General features: G+C 50.6%; 1 protein-coding gene and 1 long non-coding RNA gene across 3 annotated transcripts in view; one reads left to right on the forward strand and one right to left on the reverse strand.

Moving 5' to 3' along the window:
* The window catches only part of LOC136164697 (uncharacterized), a 39,318-nt gene extending 35,359 nt beyond the window's left edge, over positions 1–3,959 (forward strand). Inside the window, exons 3-4 of one of the 2 annotated variants that reach the window (XR_010662395.1) lie at positions 2,919–2,966; positions 3,569–3,959. This is a non-coding gene — a long non-coding RNA (uncharacterized lncRNA). The remainder of the gene's footprint in view (positions 1–2,918; positions 2,967–3,568) is intronic. The other variant, XR_010662396.1, reaches the window with a different exon arrangement.
* Positions 1–16,055, reverse strand: part of ASAP3 (ArfGAP with SH3 domain, ankyrin repeat and PH domain 3) — a 47,365-nt gene extending 31,310 nt beyond the window's left edge. Inside the window, 1 exon segment of the mRNA XM_065930041.1 lies at positions 15,667–16,055. Coding sequence (XP_065786113.1) covers positions 15,667–15,795 — 129 coding nt within the window. The 5' untranslated portion in view covers positions 15,796–16,055.
* Positions 16,056–16,539: the final 484 nt, after the last annotated feature.

Consider the following 16,539-nt stretch of genomic DNA (forward strand, 5'->3'; position numbering starts at 1 on the left):
TGGAAGTATTCAGGAACTTCGGGTGGTAGAGTGTGGTTCAGAGTTTGGGTCAGCAGGGATGGCCATTTAGATTTCTCTCAAAGCTAAGAGTTCACGCAAGAGTCTGGGCAGGGACTGGGCAGAGGGAGGCGAAACTCAGAGAACTGGGGACATGTCTGAACTTAGAAAATCAAGCGGAGTCCTTCGGGCAGCCTTGCCTAGCTGGGCTTGGACAAAGTCTGAATTCCAGTTGGTGAAACAGCTCCATGTAGGCCCACACCCCATCCCAGACATAAACACACACACACACACACACTGTGCTCTCCCTCACTGCATCAAAAGACCACAGATGGCAGCACTAGGGCCATGCCCAGCTTCCCTGCTTGGAAGGGCCCTCTGCATGTCCCCTTCCTGGGTCAGGATTCATCAATAGGAGCCATTCTTCAGTCCTGTGGGTTCTCAGAACCAGCTGCGGTAACCATGGCGACCCAATCCAGGGGGCAGAACTGCTAAAGCTAAGGCCTTGGGAGCTGCAGATTAAATTTCACCATTGGACATTCATTCCTTTGGACTATTATAATACAGGGCATAGGCACCTCTTTTGTGGGATTTCATGACCATTGGAGCCATGATTAATCCACCACAGTATTTTCCCCCACTGACTGGCTTTGTTTCATCATTCTGTTAAGGAAGTTCTTCAGGTAGCCTCTACCTATCAAACTATAATTGGCACAGGAGATGAAAACCATTTTCTACCTTTGGTTTGGACCATGATGTCGTCCCTTGAGAGGCTAAATCACAGAATATGGAAGATAATCTAACATGATCTCCTCATTTTACAGACTGCAAAACAAAAGCTCAGGTCAGTTTCTGGCCCCAGCTCTCACTGGAAATGCAAACAAACTAAGGAAAGAATAAATCCAAAACTTGCACATGGCTTTACAGTTTGCAAAGCAATTTGACATCCACCCTTTAAGACTCACAACATCCCGATAAGGCAGGTATTGCTTTTATTCCCATCTGGCTGATGTCAGTGAGGCTCAGAGAGGTGAAGAAAGTTGGCTGAGCTCACGCAGCCAGAAAGTGGCAGAGACCAACCTGGGACCCAAACTGGACCCTGTGTGCCATCACTAGAGAGTCCAAGCAGTGGAAGATCCCGCATGACCTGAGTCAGTCAATTAAATAAATAAATATATATATATATATTTTAAGGGAATGATAGTCACTCCTGCTTCAGCTGCCTTCCACTGAGATTCGGATCATAAAGACTGGCTAAGTTTGTAGCCCTTGCAACTGTGAGCTGTCCTGTTCGTGTCATGCCCTAAGTTTGCTTTTGCTCACCCTCCTGCCCAACCAGCAGATCCAGAGGAAGGCAGGGGGCCTCACAGGGCCCTTCATGGGTGGCCAGCAAGGAGGGGCGAGGCTGGGACTGGGAAGTATTCGCTAGCATCCCACCTCCAGGCAATCCCAGCTCAGTTCTACTCCCTGAACGGCATCTACTCTGGGACCTCAAATCTGAAGGCTACCCCTCTCTGCCCAGCGGGGCCGAGGCAGGGCTGGGGTAAGGTCTCCAGGAGACTCGCCGGCACACAGTAGGGGCTCGTCCACACATACTGAGTGTCCAGCTGTGCTCTGAGAGGAGACGGTCAGGCCAAACGTAGACAAGGATGTGCTTAGCCAAGGGCTGAGGTGGCCTGGGTGAGGCTGGAGCAGAAGAGATGCCTGTTAGGGGGAGGTGGACACAGGAGTGCCCACCCTACCCTGGGATGAAGCAGCGCTTCACCGGAGCCTTGAAAAGATGAAGAGACACTGGAGAAAAGCAAGATGGGGAAGACAGCTCTAAGAGGGGAGAGGGAACTTCCCCGGTGGCCCAGTGGTTAAGACTTTGGGCTTCGAGTGCAGGAGCCTGGGTTTGATCCCTGGTCAGGGAACTAGATCCCACAGGCTGCAACTAAAGATCTCACATGCTGCAATGAAGATCGGAGGTCCCCTGTGCCTCAAGGGAGAACCAGCACAGCCCAATTAATTCATTTAAAAAAAGAGAGAGAGAGAGGAGAGGCGCCTTCGCAAAGTCCCTGGGTAGAAGCGTCAGCACATTTGGGGAACAGCCTGGAGCTTAGGTGGCAGGCACCTACCAGGCTGGCTGGGGAAGTGGTGAGTAGTGAGGCCTCAGGCTAAGTGGGACCCCGCATGACCCGCTGGGAGCCCAAGTTCCTAGTGAGAAGCCAGGGGATGGTTTTACATCACCACCACGTGCCAGGCTTCTTCTAAGAACGTGACAGACTCTGCGTTATTTCACGAAATGCTGTCAACAACCCCAGAAACTTTTACAGATGAGGAACCGGAGGCCCAGGGAAGTTATGGCATTTGTCCAGCTCACATAGCTGGTAAGTGGTGGGACTAGACAGAAGCCCAGGGCATGGGGCTTCAGAATCCATGCGTTTAACCCAAACCTCTAGGTTTTAGCCCACGAGAGATGGGGAGGTCCTGCAGATTTCTGAACATGAGAAGAGTGACCTGATAAATTCTCATGATAGATGGGACTTCGCTCATGGTTCAGTGGTTAGGAGTCCGTGCTGCCTCTGCAGAGGGCATGGATTCAACCCCTGGTCAGGGAACTAAGATCTTGCAAGCTGCATGACTTGGCCAAAAAAAAAAAAAATTGTGGTAGAAAGATTGACTCAGGGACACATCTGCAGACCCAGGCCCAAGCGGGAGAAAAGGGGTGCAACCTTGAACCTCAGGCTTGACTGGGTGATGGGAGAGCCTAAGCCCAGCCCAGCCTAAAGCAGATCACCAACAGGAAACGCTTGGGTTCCAAGCTCCCAGGAGGATCCACTCACATGAATCCAGCCACCACCCCCACTTACTGAATGCTGGTTTATTTCTGTTACCTTGTTTATTCCCATGAGGTAGTTAATATCCTCCCCATTTTACAGATGAGGAAAACGAGGCTGGGGGAAGCGAGGCAACTGGCTCAGAGTCATGTAAGTAGCACCCTCTGCTCCAGAGCCTTCTCTCACTTGCACCCCTCTCTGAGCCCCACTCAGCTCTGTAAGGATGGCTGTGAAGATTATTAATAAATTAGGCCATGTTTTTTCTAACGGCGGATGTCAGGCATCTTTGGAAGCAATGCAGAAACATTTTGAGGGAAAGGAGGGGAAGCACTGAATTTTAGGCTCAATTCTGCCATCAGCCCCTCTGCATCCCTCTGAGCAAATTCCTTCCTCTGTCTGTGCCTCAGTTTCCCCACCTGCACAATCTAGAGCTGACAGACATGACCCTTCCTGGTCAAAGCTCTGGGACTCAGAGCTGAGTTAAGTATCTTGGGTAAGGCTTCCCCAAGCTGGGCCACCAGCAGGAGCGGGCATGAGTGCTAAGTTGGCTTTGGTCTTGTCTGACTCTTTGCAACCTTGTGGACTGTAGCCTGCCAGGCTCCTCTGTCCATGGGATTCTCCAGGCAAGAACACTGGAGTGGGTTGCCACGCCCTCCTCCAGGGGATCTTCCCGACCCAGGGATCAAACCTGTGTCTCTTACATCTCCTTCACTGGCAGAAGAGTTTTTTATTTTTTCTTTTTTTACCACTAGCGCCACCTGGGAAACCCCACCAGCAGGAGCAAATGTCTCCAAACGACTTTCATCTGGAGAAGCCCCCATCCCCAGCACCGAGCATCCAGGCTGGGACAGTCAGGAGGAGGGGCTCCGCCGCAAGTCCCAGGTCTGCCCGGCCCCCGCGGTGACCTCAAGCAGTCAGGCTCCTTCCCTCCCCGGGCCGACTCCTTGTCTGGAACGAGGGGCTGGGCGGTGACACGGAAGGCTCCCGCCAGCTCCGGCATTTATTATTTCAGGGTCCCTCAGTCTCTCGCCGTTTTCCTTCCTGCGCCGCTGGAGCCCGTGGCTGGCCGTGTGCCCCCGCGGTCGGGCCCCTGAAGCCGTCTCCCCAGCCCGGGCACCCGGCCAGCCCTGCCAACTCAGCCTCACCAGCTGCCCCTTGCAGGGTGGTGGGATGGGAAGCGGGCTTGGGGTTGGGGCGGTGGGGAAGAGGGGTTGCGGGAAGGGAGCCGCACCCTCTGTGTGCACCGAGGCCTCCACAAACCCCAAGTTTCCTGGCTGGGATTTTCCTCGGGAGACTGCTCGGCACAGATGAGCTAAGAGAGCAAGAACTCTGCCCGAGGATCGCTGTAGATTCCCATCTGACCTCTGGCCCCGAGCCCTGAATTCCACCCAACCCTGAGGAGAATGCAGCCTGTCCCCACCGCCACCCCGGGCAGGGCAGCAGGGGCCCCACGCCTCTGGTCCTCTGGGGTCTCCAGTGGGCCTGGGCGAAGCCTTCCCTGCCCCCACCTGACAGTCACCACGAACCCCGTGAACCCGGGTCCTCCCCAGCTCTGCAGCTTCCTCAGTGCACCTGGCTGTTTCCAGCTGCTAGACCTTTGGCCATGCTGCTTAGTAAACACTCCATCCTTCCCCGCTCAGCTTACAAGTCATTGCCCCCCACCACAGCAGAACTGGCTTTAAGCCACCCCGGGCCCACCACAGGCTTCTATCAGAGCAATCGTGGCCCGCCCTTACCATTTCTGACTCTACCGGTGCTGAAAACACTAAAAGGGCAAGGATAAGAATTTGCCAGCAGGTGGGCTGGGGTGGGGGCGCACCGGGGTTCGATCCTGGTCGGGGAAATAGGATCCCACATGCCTGGAGCTACTAAGAAAGCCACAACTAGAGTGTCTACTTGCTGCAACTACTGAACGGGCGCTCTAGAGATTGTGCTCTGCGATAAGGGAAGCCTGCGCGCTGCAAGGAAGACCCAGGGCCGCCAGGATTTTAAAAAATTAACTAATTACAAGGGGGGTGGGCAGGGATGGGCTCGTTGGCTTTCATATCCACAGCACCCAGCACAGGGCCTGGCACATGAGCAGCAGTAAGCCTTTGTGGAATGAATGAATGAGTAAATGAATACTAGCAGGGCCCTATGGGAACACAGAAAAGGCAACAGGTTAAGAACTCAGGACATCACACTGTTCTGAGGTCCAAATTCTAGTTCTAATTCTCTTAGCTGTGTGACCTGTGGCGAGTGACTCAGTTTCTCTGAGCCTTCATATCCCTATCTGTTCGAGGGGATAAAAATAGCACTCATCTCATAAGGCTGAATGCCAGCAGACATTTAAGCACCTAGCCCAGTGTCAGGGACATAGGGAGGCCTGCATGATAGTCATGGGAGATAGCCAGGAAGAAGAAGCATGGAAGAAGATAGCAGACATCTCTGCATTTCCAAGGCCTGAGACACAACCCCAGGCTATCCGGGGAAAGACCTGGGATGCTTAAAAAAACCAGGGAGCCAAGAGCCTCACTTCAGACTTAACACCCTGTTAGGTCAGAGTCCCTGGGGGAGTGAGAGGTGAGGCACTCCCACGTGCTTTGACCTGCTCAGGTCCAAATAACTGGCTTGGCCACTTACTGCTAGCAGAGTTGCCTGATGTATCAAAAATAAATACAGGACCCGCAGTTACATTAGAATTTCATATAATCAATGAATAATTCTCAGTGTAAGTATGCTGCAGATATTGCATGCACATCCTGTATGTGCTTTGGCAATTCTGCTTCCTGGGCTATTTCATCTCTGTGCCTTTGATGGGGATTACAAGAGTTAATACGTACGTGGGAAATGCTTATAACATTGCCTGGTGGGTATGGAAGAAGCTGGAAACATTAAGCTAACTGAAAGAAGCCAGATACAAAAGTCCATATACTGTAGGATTCCACTGACGTGAAATGTTTGGAATAGGCAAATCCATAGAGACCGAAAGTTGCCAGAGGCTGGAGGGAGTCATAGTGGGGAGTGACTTCTAATGAGCACAGTATTTCTTTTTTGGCCTGATGCAAATGTTCTAGAATTAGACAGTGGCAATTATTGCACAACCCTGTGAATAAAGACTGCTGAATACTACATTTTAGAATGATTAAAATGGTGCATTTTGTGTCATATGAATTTTATCTCTATTAAAAAAACAAACAAACAAACTACCTAAAAGCAACCCAGGGGACTGTAATGTGCAGCCAGGACTGAAAATGGAGACGGTTCTCAAGAAATGTTTGATGTGGAAAGAAATGGATGGGAGAGAGCAAAGGGCAGAGAGCTGAGGGGATAACCCGTCTCGTCCAGAATCAGGCTCAGTTACTCATTCCCGGACACCCACAAGGTACACAAGATTTCTCATTTTGCTCTGATGCCAGAACTACATAATTTTAGTGCTTACTCACAGTAATTACCTCATCCCTATTGCAATGATCTTCCCCTTTTCTCTGTGGTTACAAATCTACTTAACTATTCTATAAGCAGGGATACTTGTGTTTTCAGTAAAAGAGAATTTTTAAAAAATTAAGTATCTGTTATGCACCAGGTAGATGCTAGAGGCTTTATACGTAATCCCCTCAAAAAAAAACCCATAAGACAGTTATCACCACTCTGATTTGCAATGAGGAAACTGAGGTTCAGACAATTCTAGTCATGTGCCTGAGGTCACATAACCCATAAGAATTCAAACCCAAGGCTGCTTGACTTCAGTTACAGGACTCTCTCCTTCGATCTCAGCCACACCCCTATATGCTGCCGGCTGTCACTCATCTTTCCACGGGCATGAGTTCTTCTCCCTCCCAGGTGGGTACCTTGTCATCTCTATGCCTTCAGAGACCACCATTTCACCTTCGTACACAGCAGATATTCAATAAACAGTGCTTAATGAGTAACAAACCTTAAGCGAGCACGCACAGCTCACCCTAATTGTTTTCACTCTGACTGCTCATCAGAGTTGCCTCAGGAACTTCTGACTGTTCCCTTGCCCAAGTCTCACCGCTGTGAGATTCTGATTGGTCGGTCTGGGTAGAGCCAACAGCATCTGAAGTTCTTGAAAGCTCAAAGTCAAAACCAAGCCCAGTTAGAAAACCTTTAGCAGGGGTTTCTCTGGTGGTCAGTGGTTAACACACTGTGCTTCCAAAGAAGCGGGTGCTGCTTTGATCCCCACTGGGTGAACTAAGATCTCACATGCCATGCAGTGCAGCCAAAAAAATAAAACACTTTTAAAAAAAGAAAACCTTTAGCAGCTGTTCCCAGCTTAGCCCCCTGTACCTTCATGGTGAGGCCCACTCCCCAGATTCCCAGGACAAAGGGGGCACAAGGCCCTGCCCCAGAGTCTGGGGAACACACTGTGTCCCTGTGGGCTTCACTGCTGCACATACTCTGAGCCTATCAAAGGAATCTTCTAGCAAAGATATCTGAGGACTATACTACCAAACTGACTTTGCAGAAAGCATTTCCCTTCTACTCCGACCTAAAACTCCAGTTTCTGTCCCCAAACCTGCCTGTGTCACCTTGGTGGCCAGAAACAGCTGAATACCAAGCAAGGAAGTTGGGCCCAAAGACTGAAATTTGGGGAGGCAAGGAGACTTTGCGAGACTGGGCTTGAGGCTGACACTCCAGGAGGACCCTGTGTCCTTGTGCAGAGGCAGCCTGGAGTGGGAAGAGGCTGGGCTCAGATGGAGCTGGGTTCTAAGTCTGGCCTGGAAAACCATCTTGGCCCAGGTCCCTGGTCAGCATCCCATGTCTCTACTTCCCTTCTCAGGAAAATTTCTCATCTGTCTCCCCATCAAATTAGTCCAGGCCGGTGGGGAGGGGAAAATAGCACTAAGGTCACTTAAGGTGACCTTAAAATAGCACTTAAGGTTCTTAAGGTCAACAATGACCTTCAAGTTACCAACATTAGGAGTCACGGCTCTATCATTTTCCTATTTGACCTCTGGACATCTGACAGAGCTGAGCATTGCTCCTTCATCGAAACATCCCTCCCCTGGCTTCTGAGGCACTGTACTCTCTTGATTTCCTTCCTTCCTCCCTGACAGCACCTCTATCTCCCTTATTAACTATTCTTCCCATCCTAACCTGTCAGACCTGGAGCTCCCCAGAGCTTGAGTTCAGACTATTTTCATTCCTCTCCCTGGGTGATCTTATCTATTCCCACTTCTTTAAACACTAGATGCATTAAATGCAATAAATGCAGTATGTAGTTCATAGACCACTTACATGAGCATCTCCTTGGGGTGCTGGTTAAGATGCAGATTCCCAGACATTCTCCTGCAGGCTCATGAACCTGCCAAGGACATTTCTCATTTCTGCCAGACTGGTATCTAAACCTCTTTCCTACACCTGGGAAATTACTTGCTACGCAAGCCTCAGCAGAGCTTGCCTTTTACAAAAGCTATCAAGAGCAAATTCATGATTCCCAGACTCCCTGGAGGCTAGGGTACAGGAATGCAGGAGTTAGGCTTGGCCAGTCAGAGGCACTCAATGCAGACTTTGAATCAGGAGCAGAGAGAGTGGAAGATCATTCTGATACTGATGGCAAAATTGGACAGCAAGGAGATCAAACCAGTCAATCCGAAAGGAAGTCAACCCTGAATATTCATTGGAAGGACTGATGCTGAAGCTGAAGCTCCAATACTTTGACCACCTGATGTGAAGAGCCAACTCATTGGAAAAGACCCTGATGCTGGGAAAGATTGAGGGCAGGAGGAGAAGGGGGTGACAGAAGATGAGGTGGTTGGATGGCATCCCTGACTCAATGGCCATGAGTTTGAGCAAACTCTGGGAGATAGTAAAGGACAGGGAAGCCTCGCACACTGCAGTCTGTGGGGTCACAAAGAGTCTGACATGACTGAGTGACTGAATAACAAACAGTAGCAGCAGTGAAGGTCCCCAGTCCCCAGGGGACAGCGGTGATACAAGCTGTGGCATTAATGCATGTCAGCAGTGTCCTCGCCAGGCTGGCTCAGTAGAGTGGCTTGGCTGAGATCCCGCCTGCTGCCTTGCCCCAGTTCTCCAGCTTCCCAGAAATCCTGTGAACTACTGAATATTCCCTTTCAGTGAACTTCTTTTCTGTTTAAATCAGCTCAGGTTGGTTTCTGTTACTTGCAATAAGAAGGCTAAGTAAGAAACAGCTATTCAATAGGACTCTCTGGGAATGATGCCAGGTGATGCTTACACAGATCCAAGTTTGAAACCCATTATCTCAATGCTGTGTGTGTATGTTAGTCACTCAGTCATGTCCAATTCTCTGCGACCCCATGGACAACAGCCCACCAGGCTCCTTTGTCCATGGAATTTTTCAGGCAAGGATACTGGAGTGGGTTGCCATTTCCTTCTCCAGGGGATCTTCCTGACTCAGGGATCGAACCCAGGTCTCCTGCATTGCAGGCAGACGCTTTACTGTCTGAGCTAATAGGGAAACCCATTTCAATGCTGACAACTCTCAAATGTGTATCTCCTGCCTAGTCCTTTGAACCTTCAAATGAATATATCTAAATGTCTCCTTGACTTCTCCACTTGAATGTTTCAAAAACATATAAGATGTAAAAACAGAATTCTTGACTACCCTCCAAACTTGTTCCTGTCTCAGATTTCTCTTCCTAGGAAGGGGCAATAGCATTCTTCTGTTAGGAATTTGGGAACCATTCTTGACCACTCCCCACATGCATTCCATCAACAAATCCTGCTGTCACTACTTATAAAATCCTTCTAGAATCTGCCCACTTCTCCACCAACCACAGCCCCAACCACTTCTCCCCACAACCACCATCGTCTCTTCCATGAACAACTGCCAACAGCCTCCCTGGGTCTTCTCCCGACTCCTCCAGTCTAGTCTCCATGCAGCAGCTGATAACGATCTTTCTAAAATATAAGTTGAGGGGGACTTCCCTGGTGGTTCAGTGGCTAAGACTTCTTGCTGCCAATGCAGGAGGGCCCTGATTCAATCCCTGGTCAGGGAACTAGATCCCATATGTAGCAACTAAGAGTTCGCATGCTGCAACTAAGACCCAGGGCAGCCAAACAAATAAATAAATATTAAAAGAAGCACATGTTAAAAATAAATAAATAAAAAGTATAAATTGGGTCATGTTGCTTGCCTGCAAAATAAATAAAATCCAGATTTGCCACCAGGGCCTACAAACTTGAAGATCATCTGGCCCTTGCTTCCCAAATTCATCCGGGGTGGCTCTTCCATTTGCCAGGCTATGCTTCTGATCCTCTGGCCTGCTTTCAGTGTCACAAACACTTTAGGTTCTTTACTAACTCAGATGTTCCCTAAGGTGCTCCCTCCAACTGGAGCACCCTCACACCATTATTCCCTATTAATGCTCCTTTTCAGGTTTCTTCTTTTCATTATTTGTTATTCCACTGATATTTTCTGAGCTCCTGCTATGGTGCTATGGTCAACACTAGGGATCCAGTGGTGAGAGAGGTTCTTGTCTCATGAAAGTCGAAATCTAGTGAGAAATCAGATTTTAATAACATAATTACGCAAATAAATGTAAAATGTATCTAGGATGTATGCTGCCAAAGACAGCAACACAGTGCTGTTAGGGAGAAAAGAGCCAGAGTAAAGGTGGAAAGACAGGTTAGGAGACCAGCGCAGCATTCCAGAGGAGAGGTGACAGTGGCGTGGACCAGCGTCGTGATGTAGAGAAGCAGACAGAGATGCTTAGACGTTAGCACCGATGACCTTTAGTGATGAAGGACATGGAGCTTCTGGCTTGTGTAACAGAAGAGAGGGAAGGACTTTTCTCTGAAAAGGGAAAACTGGAAGGGCTAGCCTGGGGCAGAAGTTGTGAAGTGGCTTTGGACACACTGACCAAGTGAAAGTGAAACAGCCATGCGAGCAGCTGGACATGAGGGTCTGGGCTAAAGGTACACATGCGTGAGTCATCTGAAGACAGAAGACTGAACCCATGGGTATGGATGAGACTGCCTGCAGAGATGGGGACCCAGAACCAAACCTCAGGGCAGGCCTAGACAGGGAGGATGAGCCTGCATGACATTTATTACATGTGCAATTACTGACCTATTTACTGTCTGTCTTTGCCAGAAGACTATAAGCTCAGTAGAGCAGAGACTGTGTCTCTTTCAATGAGCAATGTGTCTACCCAGGGCCTAATGTGGGGCCTGGCATGGAGCAGTTTCCCTGCACGACGCTGGCCACTCTGTCCCTCGGCAGGGACAGCCTCATCCAATCCTTAGACATGACTGGTCCACTTGTCTCTACTGTCCAGCAAAAAGCCCAAAGGCCTAAGTGACACTCAAGACCCTCCAAGTCACGCTGCACACCTCAGCTCTCAATCTTTTTACTTGCACTACCACTGAGTTTTCCAAACTGGGGTTCCTCTTCACCTGGATAACCAGAGGCACAAAACAGTGTGAGCCTAGATTGTGCCAGATGGATTGCCATGGACCAGTAGGGGTGTGGGTGGGGACTCTCCAGGTCCTGCTCCTCTCCTCTGAGAAGTGTCTGCTCCCGCAGTGCAGGCCTCTGGGGCTCTGTTTCCCTGCCCAAGTCTATCCCTTCATGACCTCTGCTGATGAAACCAGGGGCGGAGACCCAGCTTCCGGAACCAGTCCAGAAGGTTGGTGGGCTGGGCCACCAAATTACAGGAACTTGGAAGTGGGACACAGGACTGGCTTGGTTGCCTTGGACCAGTGAGGTCACGTGAAGGTGGGGGCTAAAGATGCCTGGCCTCCCAGAAGACTGTGTGATACCCTTGGGGGCCCGGGTGATGATGAGTGAGCAAAAGCACTGCTCAGAGGTGCAGAAAGAAGCAGAGGCAAGAGACACTGGGGATGACGAAGCAGTTGCTTTTGTTCCTGATGACTTTTCAGCCTCAAGTGGGGCCTTGGGGAAGCCCGGGTGAGGTCTACTGCTCCTCAGTACCACAGGCACCTCTAATCCCTTAAAACAAGTTTCCCTTCAACATAACTTGAGAAGGTTTCTGTTTCTTGCAAACAACAAAAAATCTCTAAGATTACATAATTTTTACCATTTTTTTAAAGACAAAAATGTTATTATTTGGGTAAAACGAGTATCGACACATGACGAAGCAGAATGTAGAATTCACAAGAATACTGAGAATTAAGAATGAAATCCTTTCTAAAATAAGATTCAAAAATGCTAAAGTTACAAAGGAAAAGATGAGTTTGACTCCAAGGAAACTTAAAAGTATGCATTATAAGACATGATATTGATTTAGGTGAACATCCGTCTTCACCACCACCCGTTTACTGAGAACACATTTTCTCTGAGGACAGATATGGGAAGCATGCACATTTACATAGCAGTTACCTCTGGGGAGAGGACAGGAATCATGAGACACGGTCAGAGGTGACTGTAGCCTTTTCTGTTGTCTTTAAATTTTTTAATTAAAAATCAGTATGTCTTTTGTTCAATGAAAACTTCATTAAATTTCCAAAAACATATTCAAAACACAAATGTATTTGTGGGGGACTGATTCATCCAAGACCCACTGTAACTTCACTGGTAGTTTAAGACACACGACATAGCAGAAAGTCTTAGCATTGTCACAGTGAGACTTCGTGGCTTACTACAAGTCATAGTGGGTTACCTGGTTCCTGAATATGCTTTCTTCCCATCTGTCTACATATTCAGTCACTTGTCCTGTCCACTTGGTGGAGTTCTTCCAGCCTTCAAAAATCATCTGGAAGTGTCACCTCCTCCAGGAAGCTCTCCCTGACTACATCAGTCTCTCTCCCCACCCTGCTCCACTGGTCTCTTATGGCACTAATCAGATCTTTCTCTGTGTACTCTGGGTAGACTCCTGGGACTCCACTTACCAGTCAGCAAACCTGAGTAGCATCTTTATGTTCTCGGTGCCTAGCAGAGAAACAGCATGGGGAACTGACACAGAACAAGCCTTAAAGCCAGACAGATCCACTATGTGACACAAGGCAGCTGCCTTCATCTCCCTGGGTCCATTTTTCCCTGTGTTACTGTGAATATCAATGTAACAATGGCCCAGGACAGGAAGAAGGTGGTTGATAGAATGATTATCTGTCTTCTCCCTTATATTTGAACAGTTTTAAATTAAAAACAAACACCTTTACCAGCCCAGAGAGGTAAGCAAGGAAGGATTATTAGACCCATCTTAAGGGTAAACAACTGAGGTTCAGAGAAATTACATAGGGACTTTAGAAGGAAAGCAAATAGGACCAAGGGTTAGAACATTTGGGTGGAAATACTGATTCTTCCACTCCCCAGCTGTGAGTGCTTAGACAAGTCTATAGGACTCTCTGGATATCAGTTTCCCCATCTTTTTTTTTCAGATTTATTATTTTTTTAATCTTAATTTATTTATTTTTTAATCGAAGAATAATTGCTTTACAGAATTTTGTTGTTTCTGTCAAATATCTGACAATAATCAGCCATAGGTATACATGTGTCCCCTCCCCATCTTAAATGGGAGTTCCTAGGTGATCTTGACCTTCAAGCGCTTCTCAGCATTGATATTCTCATTTCCTGTAACCTACCCAGGACCCTTCTTAGCAGGACAGCAAAAAAAGACTGCATGTCCCAGGGCAGAGCCCTTAGTTACTTCCAGGAAACCAGCTGGAGGACTTGCTTTGAGAATCGGTCAAATTTTGATTCGGCCAAATGGAGCTTCAAGCCTGGGGGTCAGTCATGCCCAGAACTGAGACTGGGGGAATGCCAGCATCAAACTGCATGTAAATATAAACACAAACGCAAAGCCAAACAGGAAACCTCAGGAAAGTCCAAAGGTCAGAGTCTAACTTTTGAGGCACTGACACGCTGAAGAAAAAAGCTGGATTTGGGTGTCGGAAACCTTTCTGTCGCAAAAATGAACCGTTGCATGCACCAAACTAAAGTCTCGAAGGCAAAGATTTGGGTTTGGTCAGGCCTACACTGGAGCCAAGACAGAGTGCTTATAGGAGCCTGCGGTGGCCTCCAGATCCATTCCAAGGACTCCCTCCCCCAGGCACACACAAGGGCTTACCCACACGGAGCCAGGCAAGGCCAGATGCACGGGCATAAATGGGCATTTCTGTCCCTGGAGAAAGGTTCATAGTACAGCCCTTTCTCCAGATCCTGCTCTGATTTAACATTTTAATGAACAACCCCAAGAGGAGTATGAACTGTCAACGCCCTAAGGATGCTGATCACACTGACCTCTTCCAGGTCACAAAATGAAGACAATCCTTTGGAGGCTCTCTCTCCTCAGGAGGAGGTTCTGGGCAGTTTCCCTGTGAGCCTCCAGGAAAATACACCCTACATTCACTGGTGGTACGTTCCAAGCTACTGGTTCGGCTCAAGGAAAGAAGCAAAAAAGGTCATCGCTGCTTCAGATAGGTACTGCCCCTCCCCCACTATATGCAAAGCATTAGGCTAGCCTGGGGAAGACAGAGGATGAGATGGTCGGATGGTATCACCAACTCAATGGACATGAGTTTGAGTAAGCTCTGAGAGTTGGTGATGGACAGGGAAGCCTGGCATGCTGCAGTCCATGGGGTCGCAAAGAGTCAGACACGACTGAACGACTGAACTGAACTGAGAGAGACATGAGGACAAAAAGAGACCCAGCCCCGTCTAAAGAGGTCTGTCAATTAACCCTATAATCATTCCATTAATCAAAACGCATGCGTTACCTACGTGGCCTCATATAATACCATAGTCCTGTGAGGCAAACATTATTATCCCCATTTTACAGATGCCAAAAGTGGGGACACAAACAGATCAGGTCACGTGCCCAAGCTCACACAGCTGGCAAACTGCAGAGCCAGAATTTGAACATATGTCCACCGCCTCCCCCAAAGAGGATGATCTTTCCACAGTCCTCTATCATCACTACTCTAGGATTGGGGTTCAGACTGCAGGGGAGAGGAGGAGGAGGAGGAGAGATTCCCCAAGACATTGGCCCAGAGTATAAGGAACTACTAATCTTTGTATCTGCTACACAGTAGGTGCTCAATATTCTCAGGGTGAAGGATGGAAGGTGAGAGCCACTTCTGAGGTCCAAATCACCACCTAAATTCAGGGCATCTTCTTAAAGGGAGCTGCAAAAACACATTATTCTCCTTTGGCCCAAAGCCTCAGGGTGTCTGCCCTAGAATATTCCGGCAGAGGAGGCCCAGGAAAGTGCGGTGGGTCTGGAGAAAAGGAACGAACTCCTCTGAGCAGGGGAATGGGGTGGGGCAGCCTGCAAAGGCCAAAGAAAAGGCCTGGGACGGCAGTGCTGGAAAAGACAAAGAGGAGAGGGGAGGGGAGAGGAGATTGTAAACTCCTGAACAGCCTGGCCAAGGTGAACCCCGGCTCCTGGCGCCTTCTCCTCCGCATTCATTCCACAACATCAGCCAAATCTCAGAACCAGCAGTCTGGGGGAAGGGGGGCCTCCCTGTTCCCAGCGAGAAGTTTCGTTCAGGACTGTGGCGGGAAGGTCGGCTTCCCAGAAAGGGAGTGACTTAGGAGACGAACTCGTGGGGCTCCAAAGATGAAAACCCAAACAGATGCAGTGAGGCGCTCAGCAAATCCGCAAACGACAAGGCAGAACAGAACAATCCAGAACATTGGGGGTACCTCCCTTGACCTGGGAAGTCTGTCGTCGAGGTGACTGCGACGCCCCCCAAATGGTTCCTCGCCCACCGCCCCCCGCCCCCAGGCACTCGACGGGGAGGACGCAGATGGTAGTGATGCACTCGGTTCTCAAAGATTTAGGGAAGGGGCAGGTTTCTGGGGCGCGGTAAGGACCATCACTGCTCGGGTCACGTCTGTGAAGGTCAAGGAAAGAGGCGCTGTCGCGACCCCAGACCCCTCCCATCTCGGCCCCGCTCTCACCTCCTCCCGCGCCAGGGCTGCACCCCGGCACCGGGGCATCTTGGCAGCGAAGGCGGCAGCACCCGCCGGGGAGCTGAGGTCCTCTGCCGTGACGGCCAGGAACTCGGCGACGCTGAGCTGCTCGGGCATGGCGGGCGCGAGGTGTGGGCGCCGGGGCTGCCGGAATGGGGCCCGGGGGCGCTTGCTGCACTGCGCGGGGCCGGCCTCTCCTCCAGCCGCGAGTGCCGTCTGGGACTCGGCGCGCCCCGCCCCCTTCGCCCGGCACAGCGGCGTTCCCCTTCGCGTCCCGGGAGCCCCGACCTTTCCCACCCCGCCCGCTTCTCAGCCCCGCCCACGGCCTTCCAGCCTCTCTCCGCACCTTAGCCGGGACTGCCCGGCCGCTACCCTCGCCAGGCTCCTCGGCCCCGCCCCTGGCCTCCCGGCTCCTGAGAACCCCGCCCCTGGTTCACTGCCCCGCCCTCGGACCATCGGCCCCGCCCCTGGCCTCCCGGCTCCCGAGAGCTCAGCGCAGGGCTCACTGCCCCGCCCCCGGCCCATCAGCCCCGCCCCCTGGTCTCCCTACTCCTAAGAACCCCGCCCCTGACTCGCGGCCCCGCCCCAAGCCCATAGGCCCCGCCCCCTGGCCTCCCGGCTCCTGAGAACCCCGCCCCTGGCTCGTTGCCCCGCCCCCTGCCCATCGGCCCCGCCCCCTGGCCTCCCGGCTCCCGAGAGTTTAGCTCCTGGCTCACTGCCCCGCCCCGGGTTCGTCGATCACGCCCCCTGGCCTTCCGGCTCTTGAGAACCCCGCCCCTGGCTCGCTGCCCCGCCCCCGGCCCTTCGGCCCTGCCCCCTGGCCTCCCTGCTCTTAAGAACCCTGCCGCTGGTTCACGTCCC

The sequence above is a fragment of the Muntiacus reevesi genome, chromosome 3 (assembly GCF_963930625.1).
Source record: "Muntiacus reevesi chromosome 3, mMunRee1.1, whole genome shotgun sequence".
NCBI classification, from domain to species: Eukaryota; Metazoa; Chordata; class Mammalia; order Artiodactyla; family Cervidae; genus Muntiacus; species Muntiacus reevesi.